At 38.7% G+C, this 14,118-nt stretch overlaps 1 protein-coding gene across 28 annotated transcripts in view; it reads right to left on the bottom strand.

Annotated features, from left to right (window-relative positions):
• Positions 1-14,118, bottom strand: part of Cask (calcium/calmodulin dependent serine protein kinase) — a 345,044-nt gene that overhangs the window by 33,939 nt on the left and 296,987 nt on the right. For all 28 annotated transcript variants that reach the window (XM_087599293.1, XM_087599282.1, XM_087599283.1 and 25 more), the window contains 3 exon segments: positions 6,282-6,360; positions 4,423-4,508; positions 2,216-2,284 (listed from right to left, as the gene is read on the bottom strand). In XM_087599293.1, coding sequence (XP_087455419.1) covers positions 2,216-2,284; positions 4,423-4,508; positions 6,282-6,360 — 234 coding nt within the window.

Genomic DNA, 14,118 nt, shown 5'->3' with positions numbered 1-14,118 from the left:
CGATGCTATAATGCTATTATACTGAGGATCTCAACTGCCTAGTTTTATATTAAAGACTAGGTTAAAGGATGGGTTTGCAAAGTAATTTATTGTTCTTAGGTACCCCACTGTCAAGAATTACCAAATAACTCCACTGAAAGTAAATGAGCCTAAGAGAAAGACTTTTTACATGTTGTAATCATCTTAGACCTTTCTAGAACAAATATTACTTACTAATGGGGTAAAAAGAGAAAGCTGCACCAGAAAATAAATCTCTTTCTTTGCAACATTCTAGCAGACTGAGTAAGACGGTAACTCTAAGCAACAGGGCTCTATTTCTGGCCAAACTTCCCAGAAGCCCACACTCTTCGCTGTTCAACCCACTCCGAAGCCTTTCCAGGTTCTGCTCCTTATTGTCCAAGTCACTCTCAGAAAGAAGAAAACAAGAACTCTCAGAAGAAGAAAATGAGTCCATTAAGACATTTCATTTGTAGAGTTCTGTATCGACTTCTGTTCAAAAGATATGTTTCTCTCTAGGACACTGAAAGAATACTTCTGGAATTGGTTAGCCTGAAATAGAATGAGATCCTTTAGAGGAACATCCTCAAACATTATGCAGCGAATTGATCTCATTTGTCACCTTTAGGGATTCAAATCAGTAAAGATAGGGTCTGGGGGAAGTGGACAAGAGAAGCCATTTGAGAAGCCTCACCCTAGTTAAGAAGAGCCTAAACTCATGTGGGTTAAAAAAAACAGTGGTGTTTCTATGTTGGGGGTGAACAGAGTAAGAGGAGGGGATCATTTGTTTCAAATATTTAAAGGTATAGAATTTATATGTATAATATTGGTGTCTCCCTCGAACTAGTTCAGCAACTTGTAAAAAAGGGAGAAACTTGTATTAATAACTGTCTTCTGGTTAGCACCACCCTCAATCCAATCTATTTATTCAATGTCTTCAACTCATGAGAAATGCTGTGAGGCATATCTATGGTTTTAGAATATTTAGAATTATTTATGTAAAAATATGTACATGCATGCCATTCTCTCTTTCCCTGGAAAGTTTATACTCTAACAAAATTTAATGCTCTGAATCTTGAAGCTAGAGCAGTGCTGCATATTTTTGAAGTATATTATTAATTGACATTCCATAGGGAGTCACCAAGAGGAGCTTAAGACCCAATAAAATACGATACTTTAATTGATAATTTTCTACTTGTTGTCTTGTGAAGTTTGTAGCACCATTATAGACTTAAAAAGTGTACTCTTTCTTTCAAATTTTCTTAAGTACAGATCCAGTAAGTTAGCTACCAGCCTTTAAAAAATAGCCTTAGAAAATGTACACTTCATGTCTATTTATTTGCAGTGATAAACATTGAACCCAGGGCCTCACACATGCTAGGCAATTATTCATAACTCTGCTATATCCCCAGCTCTTGTCCTTCATATTAACATACTTGGAAGGGCCACAGGGACATTTTAAAAATAAGGTTCAATAAATACAACTTGAGCTGAATGTGCTATAACCAAAGAATGATTCTATGATAATTTATGTCTCGTAATTATACAAAGAATAGATTTCTGACTATTGAGTAAAATAAAACTGAAAAAAAAAAAACCCTCCATAAGTTGAAAGAGTTCTAATTGCCAGAGGATCATGTGTTTCAGAAATGTAGATGGGAGGGGATATTTTACAAAAAGGTACTTGTTTATGAGACATTTCCTGTTTCAGATATGCAGACTTTTAGAAAGGTTGCAGGAGCCTGTACCCTTGCAGTGAAGTCAGTTACCAATTCATCAGGGTGTCATTGTGAGACCTGTCAGTCATTTGAACACTCAACAGAATCTGATCATTTCTTGGACTCTTGGAAAGAGGAACTACTGTGGGATTTCTTAACAGGTGAAGTGAATGGACTTCCTGGAAACACTGCTGGATTTTTTGCCTCAGGGATTTCTTTCTTTCATTTTCTTATCAAGCTTTATGTTACTGTAACTTTTCTATATTTGGCTTTGATTTTGCTGCAAAAAGGCTGAAGACATGTGCATGGAAGTAGGGCTGAGGAGGTGGGTGGGACCTCCTCTGTTCCGTTATCTTTGTTGTAAAATTGGTGTGCAGTGATCTAACAGCACAGGCAGAAACAATTTCCCAGAAAGCAAAAACATTCAGCCATCAGCAGACAGTTAGTTAAGAACTCGGAGGAGACAGGGGTTGAGGGGAATGCTTGTTAGACTTTATTACCTCACAGGACGAAGACTGAGTGCGGTAGCTTGGCACAATCTTGAAGGTAATACTCCCTCGCATTTCCCTCTGGGGGAAGAAAAGAGGATAGTTCTCATGCAAACACATGTTGCACACAAAAACACAGAAGAAACCACTCAAAACATGTGGGTGCAATCGGTACACATCACCTGACAGCACACAGCCCTAAAAACACACCCCTAATTATAAAGCAGGAACCACTCAGGTTATTGGTCGAGGTTTCTGGGAAAGGTCCCTTGAATTCAAGGCTGACGATCTTGAATCTAGCAATGAATGGTCTCCGAGATCTCTGAGGATCATCTTTTTGTACACATGAATACAAAAGTGTTGAAATGACATGCCTTACAAAAATGACTGTACACTGAACTGAAGAAAAGACTTAAGTACTTACATAAAAATCCTATTTAATATGCGACTCTTGGATGCTATCGCCATGAAGTTGCTTTTATACTTTATTAATTCTGGCATTCTTTTTTACTGCGGTAAGCTTGGGATGCTTACTCCATGCCTAATAGGTATTTGTTCCATGAGAAGCTGCCGCACTGCAGCAGGAAGGACTCAAGGCACAAAACAAATGTTTCCCTCTGTTTACTACAACCCAGCATAGATGGGGGGTCTGCCAATGCTTTTTATTGACAGCCTAACTTCAGTATAGATTTTTTTTTGTTGAGTGGAGTCAATAATGGCCTGGCCTACAATTACCTTCCTCCTCTTTGTGCCATAGAGAGATACACTATAGCTGGCTGTGACTCAGCTAAACAGGAAAGAGGTTTCTGATAGTATTTATGTCAGGAGCCCTTTGAGGTCAGTGAGACACTAGTTCACATGAGTGTGTACTGGGAAGGTTTGTCTGTAAATATCTGGTTGGTAAGAAACCAAGGAAGGGTAACAGTGTGCAAACTCACACTGCTAAAGGCAGGCAAAATGGTTCCAAACTCCACTGCAGTTACCACATTTTCCTAGTTTTTTTAGTTTTTAATAAATAGTACACAAGTTCAGCTTCGCATAAATGATGGTACAAGAAGTATTCTGATTATGACTGAAGAACCATTACGTGTGTTTTCTTTACACCTATTTATTTAGTGTGTGTGTGTTAGGTATGAGTGGGAACACCTCAGTTGCTGTATGTATGTTCAGTGTATGAACATGTGTGTATACAGGTATCAGGACCTGTGTGTATGTGCTTGTGGAGGTGAGAAGAGCATGTTGGGTATTCTGCCCCATTATTCTCCATCTTATTTCTTTGATACAGGGTCTCTCACTGAACCTTGAGCTAGGCTGGTGGCTAGCAAGCTCCAGCTATCCTTACGTTTCTACCAGACATAATGCTGGGATTACAGGCAGGTGAGACCATGCTCTGTTTTTTATATGGGTGTGGCATCCAGACTCGAATACTCTCACAAGTGCTTTTACTCACTGAGCCATCTTTCCATTGCCAATATTATGTGTGTTTTTATGAAATAAGTGAATAGAGCTGTCAAGAAGGTTTAGCAACAGGACCTATACAATGAGAAGACCAGCAGACATGCTATTGTGGAAGGGGGAAATCTCATGGGGCCCTATTCCTAGATGAAGAACTACAGGCAACTAAGGAAAGTTGAGAGGGAGAAGTAGCTGTTCCCAGGGATGTTCCCTTGGTCATCCAATTCTAAGTGATTAGCTCTAAAAGCATTTACATTCAAGTGACACTTAATGGACTGAGCATGCTATATTTATATGTGCAAGCAACTATATATGCACGCAACACTGCAAAGGAAAAGAGTCCATGAATGAGAGGGATTGAGGGAGTGGGAGATATACATATACATATATACACATATATGTATATATATATACACACACATATATATGTATATATATATGTATATATGGCTTAGAGGGAGAAAGGGGGAGGAGGGAAGTGTTGTAATTATATTTTAATTAAAATATAATAGTAAAAATAGATGGCTCAGTATGTAAAGGCATTTGTCACCAAGCTTGATGACCTGAGTTCAATTCCTGGGACCCACATGGTTGAAGCTGAGACCCAACTCTCAAATTGTCCTCTGAACCCCACATATGTTGGGGCATGGGTGCATCCACAGTGCACACCAAAACACAAAATAAATAAGATGTAATAAAAAATCAAAATCTAAGCTAATGGATGAAAATTAATCTTAGAGAAGGGCAAACTTCCATTGGCTTACAAGCATTTTTTGTAGCTGTTCCACTGTTTGGTTAGCGACACTGATGCCATTGATTTCTCGGATTTCATCACCAACATGAAGTGTACCTAAGGAAATCATATGCAGTTATAAACATGAACGGAGAAAACACTTTTACAATAATGAAAAGTGAAAGGTAACAATATAACACAAAAATAAATTACAGATCTAAAAGTCAGTGATTCAGAGACCACATCAATTGCAGAATTATTTCACCTTTGTGTAGTAAAACCATCCAAATAGATATATCTACTTGCAGAGAGCAAGTTTGATGGATGGCCATAGAAATCTGGTGACTACCCAAAAAGAAACTATCAGATATGAGCAGACAGAACTGAAAATAAAGTAAATGACTACCACTACATAAAAACATAAATGATGATATAGGCTAATAAATGGATACATTGAGTAAGTGTTCAGACATGGCTGAGGAGGGTCTCCGTGAAATTGAAGATGTAACAGAAGATTACTTAAGGGCACAGAAATAAAGGCATAAGGAAACCAGGAAACAAGAAAAGGAATATATAAAAAGCTATGGGATACAGGAATGTTTAATATGCATCTAACTGAAATTCAGAAAGAACAAAGAGAATGAAGAAGAGGCAATGTTTGAGTGGATAAACATTTTCTTGAACTGATGAAAGCATTACTGTGCAGATCCAGGAAGAATAAGATAAATAAAAAGAAATCTGGGCCAGAAGTAAAAGGTTTTTGCCACCGAGTCTGATAATCAATGTTCAATCCCTGGAACCCACGTGGTAGAAAGAGAATTGATTCCCACAGATTGCTCCCTGACCTCTACATACACACTGTGGCATGTGTATGTGTGAACATATGTGTGTGTGTGTGTGTGTGTGTGTGTGTGTATGTAGACACACAGAGAAATAAGTAAACATAAAGATATTGTTTAACTTTAATATGTGGAAACTCTAAAGTTTCTAGGTAACCACTAATATCAGATAAATAGGATGCCAAGATTAAAAGCTAGGGGATAACAAAACAAAAATGTCCAAAAATAGTAGAATCATCACATTGAATATTAATGAACTACTTTATCAAAATACAGTGATCAAAACTGGACACAGTAGGGCATGATCTTAATCCCAGCATTCAGGAGGTGGAAGCAGGAGGATTACAAGTTTAAGGTTACCCTAGGCTGCATAGTGAGTTTGAGGCCCATGTACCTGACTCATATAAATATTTAAGTCTAAAGAGAGATTTATAAATAGATACCGAAATACTCTACTATGATAAATGGATATTTTATGAAGTATTTGTGGGTCAAGCATACCCAAAAATTAATCAACACATGAAAGATTTGAACAAAAAGTTTAATGACACCAAGCCAGTTAGGAACTCTATAGCAGCAATTAAAAAATAAAGGTTCTTCATAAATATACACCCATAAAAATGATTAAAGTGCTTTGCCAGGAGGGAAGGTCTTAACAAACTATGGTGTCATACAGATCACACTCTCTGACCACAATGCGATTAAGTTAGAAGTAAATTACAGAAAGATGTCTCAAAAAATTCTTTAAAAATGGTAAATAAAAATACTTCTAAATAACTTATGGGCCAATAAAAGTATAATAGAGATGTAAGAACAAGGACAAATGAATCAGAACAAATTGTTGCGTATCAAACTTGTGGGATCCAGATAAGAGAGTACTTGGAAGTTTTACTTCCTTCCTGGTGGTGGGGATGGAATTTAGGAACGAGGTCTACAATAACTGAAACTCAAAGACAAACGGCTCTTTTGTGTGAATCATAAAAAGCCCTACTCCATCGGAGGTCTAGGAAGAATCGAGGAAGGTGAAGGAAGGATCCCAGGCGGAACTTACCTTGCCTGTGAATCATCCCGCCATGCATGATTCTCGCAACAATACAATGATTGAGCTCATTCATTTTCAAAGTGATTCCCTGTTAAGGAAAACCAAGTCGGTAAGGATGCAATTGAATGAAAGCATTATTTTATATTTGTGGTTTTACTGCAGGTAATTTTAATTAGAAGAGATAAAATCATTAGAGAACATATAGGAAACGAAGACTATTACTTTACACACAAAAGTGTTCCATGACAGAAATGCTACTTGTTGGTATTTTGATTGCTAAATAGTAAGAATACATTTTACGTGAGTAGCTTTTAATATTTTAATTATAATTATTTTTTCACATTACTTTTGTTTTTTTATACTGCCAATTATTTTTAAAAAGGTTTTTACTACTAAGGGTATATACATTAGTGTACCCCTTATATTTCTTCCACAAAATAACAGCTTTATTTTATAACCCACATAAAATATCTCAAACTGTAAATTTGCCAAGTTTAACATAAGCACGCATATGTGAATTTGTCACTACAATCAGATGGTAACTATGTCTCTTATCCCCCAAAATTCCCTCTTGTTTGTTGGCAATCTCTTCCAATTGCTTTGCATTCTCCACTCATGCCCAGACAACCACGGATGGGCCCCTTCTGAATATGGAGAAGTTTGTATTATCGGTAAATGAAACTGTATTCATTTGGGTTGCTTTCTTACACTTTTCATAATTATTTTGGGATTCTACCATGTTGTTATATTATCTATAGCTTATTCTTTGCTGTTAGTATTACAATGTTTAGACACACCAAGTTGCTCATGCACCCTTCCGCTTCCCTGCTTACAGTTTTGGTATCTATAAACAAAGCAACATTCCTGTCTTAATCCCTGCTCTCCTGTAACATTGTTTTTATTTAAAGTATCTGGGACATGTCATGTATTTGTGCATCATCTTCCAACAGATGCTAGAACAATTTTTCTGTGTTAATATTTTAGTATATACATTGTTGAAATGAACATCTATTAGTATTTTCATATTTTATTTGCTTTCCTAAAATTATGTTTAGAAGTTTTGCATCTATATTCACGAGGAACTCCATTCTGTGCTCTTCTTGTAATATTATTGCCTGGTTTTCTAGGACAGCACCGGGCTCATAGAACGAGTTGGGAAAAACTCATTTCTTTTCATTGTTTTGGGAGAAGTCTATGGAGAATTATCTGTGGCCTGTCTGGGATGAACAGACATTTGTTGACATCTCTTCAGCAAACATTAATGCAATGGTCATATAGTCATTATTCACGATCGGTCTGATCTTCTGTTTGATTTGTGCTGTTCCATTTGTTTTCTAGCCCACTGAGTTCTAATTTTTTCCTAGTTCTGAGAACTGAATTCAGGGCCTCACAGATGCTAAACAAACACTTTACCATTTATATATATTAGCATTCTCATTTCTATTGATTCTCATTATGTCTTTTACTTATTTTGGCTTTAATATGTTCTCTTTTGTCTTGAGTTATTTTACATGGGGATTTGAGATAAGGTCACTAATTTGAGATCTTCCTTTCTGTTTTTTTGAAAATATATATTTAAATATTAAAATTTATTGTTATATATTTCTTCTTCTTAAGTATTATTCCAGTGGCATCACACAAAATTTGATACAGTGTGTTTAATTATCATTAATTGGAAAACACTATTTACCTCTGACTTCTTTTCTCTATGGGTTACTTCAAATTGTGAGGTTTTTTGCGATTTTCTTTTCACTTTTTATTTTTGAGGCAATCTTGCTGTATAGCTCAGGACAGCCCTAAATTCACAATCCTCCTGCCTCTGTCTCTGAGCATTGGGAATGCAGGTGTGCGCCACTGTGCCTGACTTCCATTTGTTATTACTTCCCAACTTACCTTCATTTTTGTCTAAGAATAAACTCTGATATCAATATAGTCACTTCAGCCTTCATCTCAATAATAATGTTATAGTGATATAGCTTTTCTACCCATATTTAGAAATTATTTTTCTTTTTGTATAAAGTACAATTCTTGCATGTGAGATGTAATTGAATACTTAACCTCTGCTTTGTGTGTGTGTATGTGTGTGTGTGTGTGACCAGGTAAGGTTTCTCTGTGTAGCCCTGGTTATCCTGAAACTCGTTTTGTTGACCAGGTTAGCCTCAAGCTCTGAGATCCATCTGTCTTCTTTTCCTGAGTACTGGGATTAAAGGTGTGTCAACCTCTGCTTTTTTTCTTGCATATTTTATGTATTTATATTTCAAATGTTATCCACTTTCCCCCTTCTCCCATACCCCTCCCCCGCCCCACCTCAATACCTAGCATTCCCTACACTGGAGAAATGAGCCTTCACAGGACCAAGGGCTTCTCCTCCTATTGATGCCAGACAGTGCCATCCTCTGCTACATATGCAGCTGGAGCCATAGGTCCCTCAATGTGTACTCTTTGTTTGGTGGTTTAGTCCCTGGGATATCTGGGGGGTTGGTTGGTTGATACTGTTGTTCTTCCTATGGGGTTGCAAACCCCATAAGCTCCTTCAGTCTTTGCTCTAATTTTTCCATTGGGGTCCCTGTGCTCAGTCTGATGGTTGGCTGCAAGCATCCTCATCTGTATCAGTAGAGCTCTGGCAGAGCCTCTCAGGAGACACCCATATCAGGTTCCTGTCAGCAAGCATCTCCTGGCATCTGCAATAGTGACTGGGTTTGGTGGCTGCATATGGGATGGATCCCCAGGTGGGGCAGTCTCTGGATGGCCTTTCCTTCAGTCCCTGCTCCACTCTTTGCCCCTGTATTTCTTCCAGTGAGTTTTTTGTTCCCCCTTCAAAGAAGGACTGAGATTTTAGTATGATTGTTAACATAGTTTGGCATAAATATATCTTCTTGTGTTCCACTTACTTTGTTTTCTTTTAACCTCTTTTTCTGTGCTTTTGGGGATTTATTCCCATTCTGTTGTATCTCTTGTGTTGTCACATTAGCTATAACCTTTTTGGTGTGTATGTGCACATGCACATGCGTGTGTGTGGTATATGCATATATGTGTGGGTATGTTTGTTCATGTGTATGTGTAGGCCAGAGGATGTCATTGCGTATCCTCTTATGCTCTCTACCTTACTATCTTGAAGCAGGCTTTTTTTATTTGTTTTTCCTTTTACAGAACCTAGAGCATATATATATATATGGCTCTGCTGATAGCTGCCAGGTCCTAGTGATGTTCCTTGGTCCTGCGTCTCCATTGCTGCAGTTCCAAGCACATCTGACTTTTTATTTTATTTTATTTTTTTATTTTCCTTTTTTCCTCATTTTTATTAAATTAGGTATTTCTTATTTACATTTCAAATGTTATTCCCTTTTCTGGTTTCCTGTCCATCAGCCCCTAACCCCTGCCCCTCCCCTTTTATATGGGTGTTCCCCTCCCCATGCACCCCCCATTACCCCCCAACAATTCCCTACACTAGGGGTCCAGCCTTGGTAGGACCAAGGGCCTTTTCTCAATTAGTGATCAATGGGGGAGGTCCCAGCCCATGGTGAGTGGTGCCATCCCTAAGCTGGTGGCCCTGGATTCTATAAGAAAGCAGGTTGAGCAAGCCAGGTGAAGCAATCCAGTAAGCAGCACCCTTCCATAGCCTCTAAATATCTCCTGCCTCTAGGATTCTTCCCTACTTGAGTTTCTGTCCTGACTTCCTTCAATGATGAACACATCTGACTTTTTATAAGGGTACCGGGAATCCCAACTCAGCAAGCCCTCTTACCCACTGAGCCACATCTTCAATAGCCCCCAAGTCTCATTAGCTGCGAGTTGTTGCTTTTAGTGACTGTATTGGCTTTATTATAGTATATACATTTAACCTACCAATTTGCCTTTCAGTGATACTATGCTACTTCATTTAAAGAAATTTCGAATAGTACAGAACTATTTCTTTCTACTTGACCTTTATGTTACCTGTGTAATCCATTCTACATATGCTATACGTTCCAATGGGAAGTTTCTTCGAAAGAGATTTACGAGATAAGGGAAAAGTTATAGTCTTTTTAGCTTTGGTGTATCTACAGATGTTTCCTATTTGGCCTATTTTTGAAAGACGATTTCGTTGTCTCTCCAGATTCTTGGCTCTGGTCCCTCAATCCAGGGACTCTGGCTCCTTTGCTTAAGAATCCCCTCTCCATGCACTGGCTTGGAAACTTTCTGAAGGCGGTAAGACGGAACAATGATAAGCGTTACTGTCTTTGCATCATCTCTCTGAGATCTTTGTCCTTTGTTGCTTGATGTCCAACCATTATCACATGTAATTTAATATTTGTTATAATTTCATCTGTTTTAGATTAGAGGGCCAGAAGCCCAAGTTTCATAGTTATATTTAAAGCCATTTTACATTTTATTTCAACTATTCACTATTAAGACAACCTTCCATAAATATATTTTTGCAGTAGATCTGGTTGATCCTAATACTCATACAGGGATCTGTTAAATAATGCTGACTCTTAAGCACACTCTTCAGATTTATATTCACATGGACAGGAATGGAGTCTAAAATTATGTATCTTTTAACGAGGTCACTTCATAGGAAGATGGTCTTGAATTTGAAGAGGTTAGTAGCAGACATTCGATTTCGCCTCTCTGCAGAATAACATTGTCAGAAAGCTTCATGGAATTATCTAAGAATTTACATTCTAGTTTTATTTTTGCACGCTTCTTCCTATCTTGAAGCTCTCTGAAGGCCCAGGAAAGCACTGTGAAAAGTACAGTTTACCAAAATGACTTTGCCTAGCATTCAATTATAATGTTCAAGTTTCATTTTCAACTGTATACTCAATTAGCATGTACGGTTACTTAGAGAAGTATTGTGGGAAAATGCCATAAATGAATGCATACGTCAAACCGAGTTCCATAAGAGAAATGATGTTACAACAGAGTCTGCCCTTGAAGCTAACAGGTTTCTATATTAACACAATTGACATTAATGGGAACCTACAATGTGGTTGATACTGTTTTAAGCACAGTAGTAAAGGAGACAGATAGCATTTTCATTGCCAGGAAAATTTACTTCAAATCAATTATAGTCAACATTTTTTATTGTGTCTCCCCCAAAATTTCTTTGCAGAGAAGTGACTCATGTTCTTTCTCCAGGGAATGCACTGGCTCAACATGGGATGGGTACCCATCAAAGCTTGAGGAATTGGGTGATGGTGGCATATATTCCTGGTCTTTCATTGTTTACACAAGCCTTTCCCCTATTGTGTAAGCTAGTTGAGGTATGGTCTTTGTCACTTCTAACTATTGGAATCACAATCTATAGAGAAATAATTCTGAGTACAGTGTTATAAACTGGGAAAATACAGGGTCTAAAGGGACTGTATCAACCTTAGGGAATTTATGCAGTATAGAGAGTCTCCAGGCAGAAGAGGTCATGTAAATACGACCTGCAGAGTAACACAGAGCTATGCAGAAGACAAGGCAAAGAGCATAGTAACTGTAAGAGTTATAACTATTACTGTTAATATATATTTTACATGAAATCCTGTTTTCATGGCAGCCAGTGAAACCATACGCCATCACCAAGATCACATGATTGAGAACAACCTTTTAAAGGAGACTTTGAGGAGTGATTCAAGGTCATTTTATGCTTTCTGAAAAAGCTAACTCAGAGATAGATATTTATACTTTTCCTCAATCTGTGTAGTCAGCCCTCATCCAAAAGACAAGCAAGTGCTATTAGCTTGCTTCAGATTATATGATCACAAGGTACTGTGAGACCTCCTTGTGGGCCTTTATACCTTTCTGTCTGCTTTGCTTGGTTGAACATCACCCCACTTGCCTTTCCGTAATAGTCTTCTTTTCTTTCTACCTTTGTTGGAACTGGGCTTGTCAAACTGTGCTAAGCTGCAAATTTACCCATTTAATGTGGAGCACACTGTGGAAAGTGAGCTCCAGGAACGGGCCATGACTTATCTGCCCCTGTATCACATGTATGTAATGCAGTGACGTAGCGCATGTACTTTCAACATTTGCTCACTTAAGCAAAGTATAGAATGAAAGAATGAGATTTTTGACTTCTACAGTTTGGAGGGACGTCAGGGTCATTTAGTCAGTGTGCTTCTGGAGATGAATAACCTGAGGTCCATGGATATGAAGGGTGTGCACAAATCCTCCAAAGCTGCTGCCGCCCGTGCTCTTAAGACCAAGGGTTACTAAACCCTGAGAGCACTAGAATGGGTATGTACTTTGCATGCCCCCTGTGTGCTGTGCCGTCAGGTAATGGTAGAACAACTGACTAAGAACACTGAACAGGAATACAAACAGAAGTGTCTAGATCTGAGGGTTCTGTGTGAACTGTAGTCACAGATCTGCTCTTCTGCATTTCTTTCTTATCTGGACGGTAACTGGTCAACTTTTCTTAAGTAGGTATTTTGCTTCTCTTAAGAACTCTGAGGAAAGGCTATAAATGCATATAATGTTTTCCTCCCTAGAAATGTGCTCCCATTTCTCAACTTGAAATCTGCCCAATGTTCCAACTCAATGTCACCATCTCCTTGTGCATTCAATTGTATGAGCTTGAAGTTTGAGGGTCATCCTTGACTCTTGCTTCTCTCATTGCAATCTATTTGCCTTACTGATTTACTTTCATTCATTTGTTCTGAGACAGGATATTAAATTAGCCTAGGTTGGCCTTGCATTTGTTATGTAGTTGAGGATGACCTTGAATTGATTCTCCTGCCTCCCCAGGACTGGGGTTACAGGTGTGGTCACCAAGTCTGGCTCTTCCAATCTTTACCTTGATATACATCCTGCCAGTTCTGAGTACCATGACTTCTTCCTTACACCATGGCAGGGTCTGCTTTCGTATCTAGTATCCCTAAACTCTGTAAGTTCCCAGAGTGCTAGTTCTAAAATGAAAACCCAATCCAGCTCCATGCTTAAAATGATTCAACAGACGGCTCCACCCAGGGATCCATCCTATATACTGTCACCAAACCCAGACAATATTATGGATGCCAAGAAGTGCAAGCTGACAGAAGCCTGATATAGCTGTCTCGTGACAGGCCCTGCCAGAGCATGACAAATAGAGTCAGATACTCTTAACCAACCATTGGACTGAAAACAGGGTCCCCAGTGGAGGAGTTAGAAAAAGGACTGAAGGAGCTGAAGGGGTTTTCAACCCCATAGGAAAAACAACAATATCAACCAACCAGACCCTCCCAGAGCTCCCAGGGACTAAACCACCAACCAAACAGTACACATCCAGAGATCTATGGCTCCACCTGCATATGTAGCAGAGGATGGCCTTTTTGGGCATCAATGGGAGAGAAGGCCTTTGGTCCTGTGAAGGCTTGATACCCAAGTGTAGGGGAAAGCCACGGGGTGAGATTGGAGTAGGTGGGTGAGTGGGGAAGGACCCTCATAGCAGCAGTGTGAGGGGGGATGGGATAGGAGGTTTTTGGAGGGGAAATTGGGAAAGGGGGTAACATTTGAAATGCAAGTAAAGAAAATATCCAATAAAAAATGATTCAACAACTTTGTGCTAGAGGCAGACCAGACCAGACACTGTAACATGTTTTTCAGTTCTCACCACTCGCCATGCTGCCTGTCAGCCTGCTGCAGTGCCTTCTTTTCATTTGGAAACTAAGAAAGAGCTTTTCACTAACTCAGAGCCCTTCCTCGATCACCTCAATCTATGATGCTCCTGAGAATGAGTGCAGACACAGTATCGATTCTCTTTCAACTGTATGCCTCGGCATGGGAAAATGGACAAGCAGGTCAATGTGAATGGAAGGAATCATATTTCAGCAACATTAATCAGGTCTCTGAACATTTCCTGAATTACTTTTCTGTTTTACTTATTTATTTAACAATG

The sequence above is a fragment of the Rattus norvegicus genome, chromosome X (assembly GCF_021556685.1).
Source record: "Rattus norvegicus strain SHRSP/BbbUtx chromosome X, alternate assembly SHRSP_T2T, whole genome shotgun sequence".
Lineage (NCBI taxonomy): Eukaryota > Metazoa > Chordata > Mammalia > Rodentia > Muridae > Rattus > Rattus norvegicus.
Note: the sequence above shows the minus strand (reverse complement) of the source record. Positions and strands in the feature narration are given on the sequence as shown.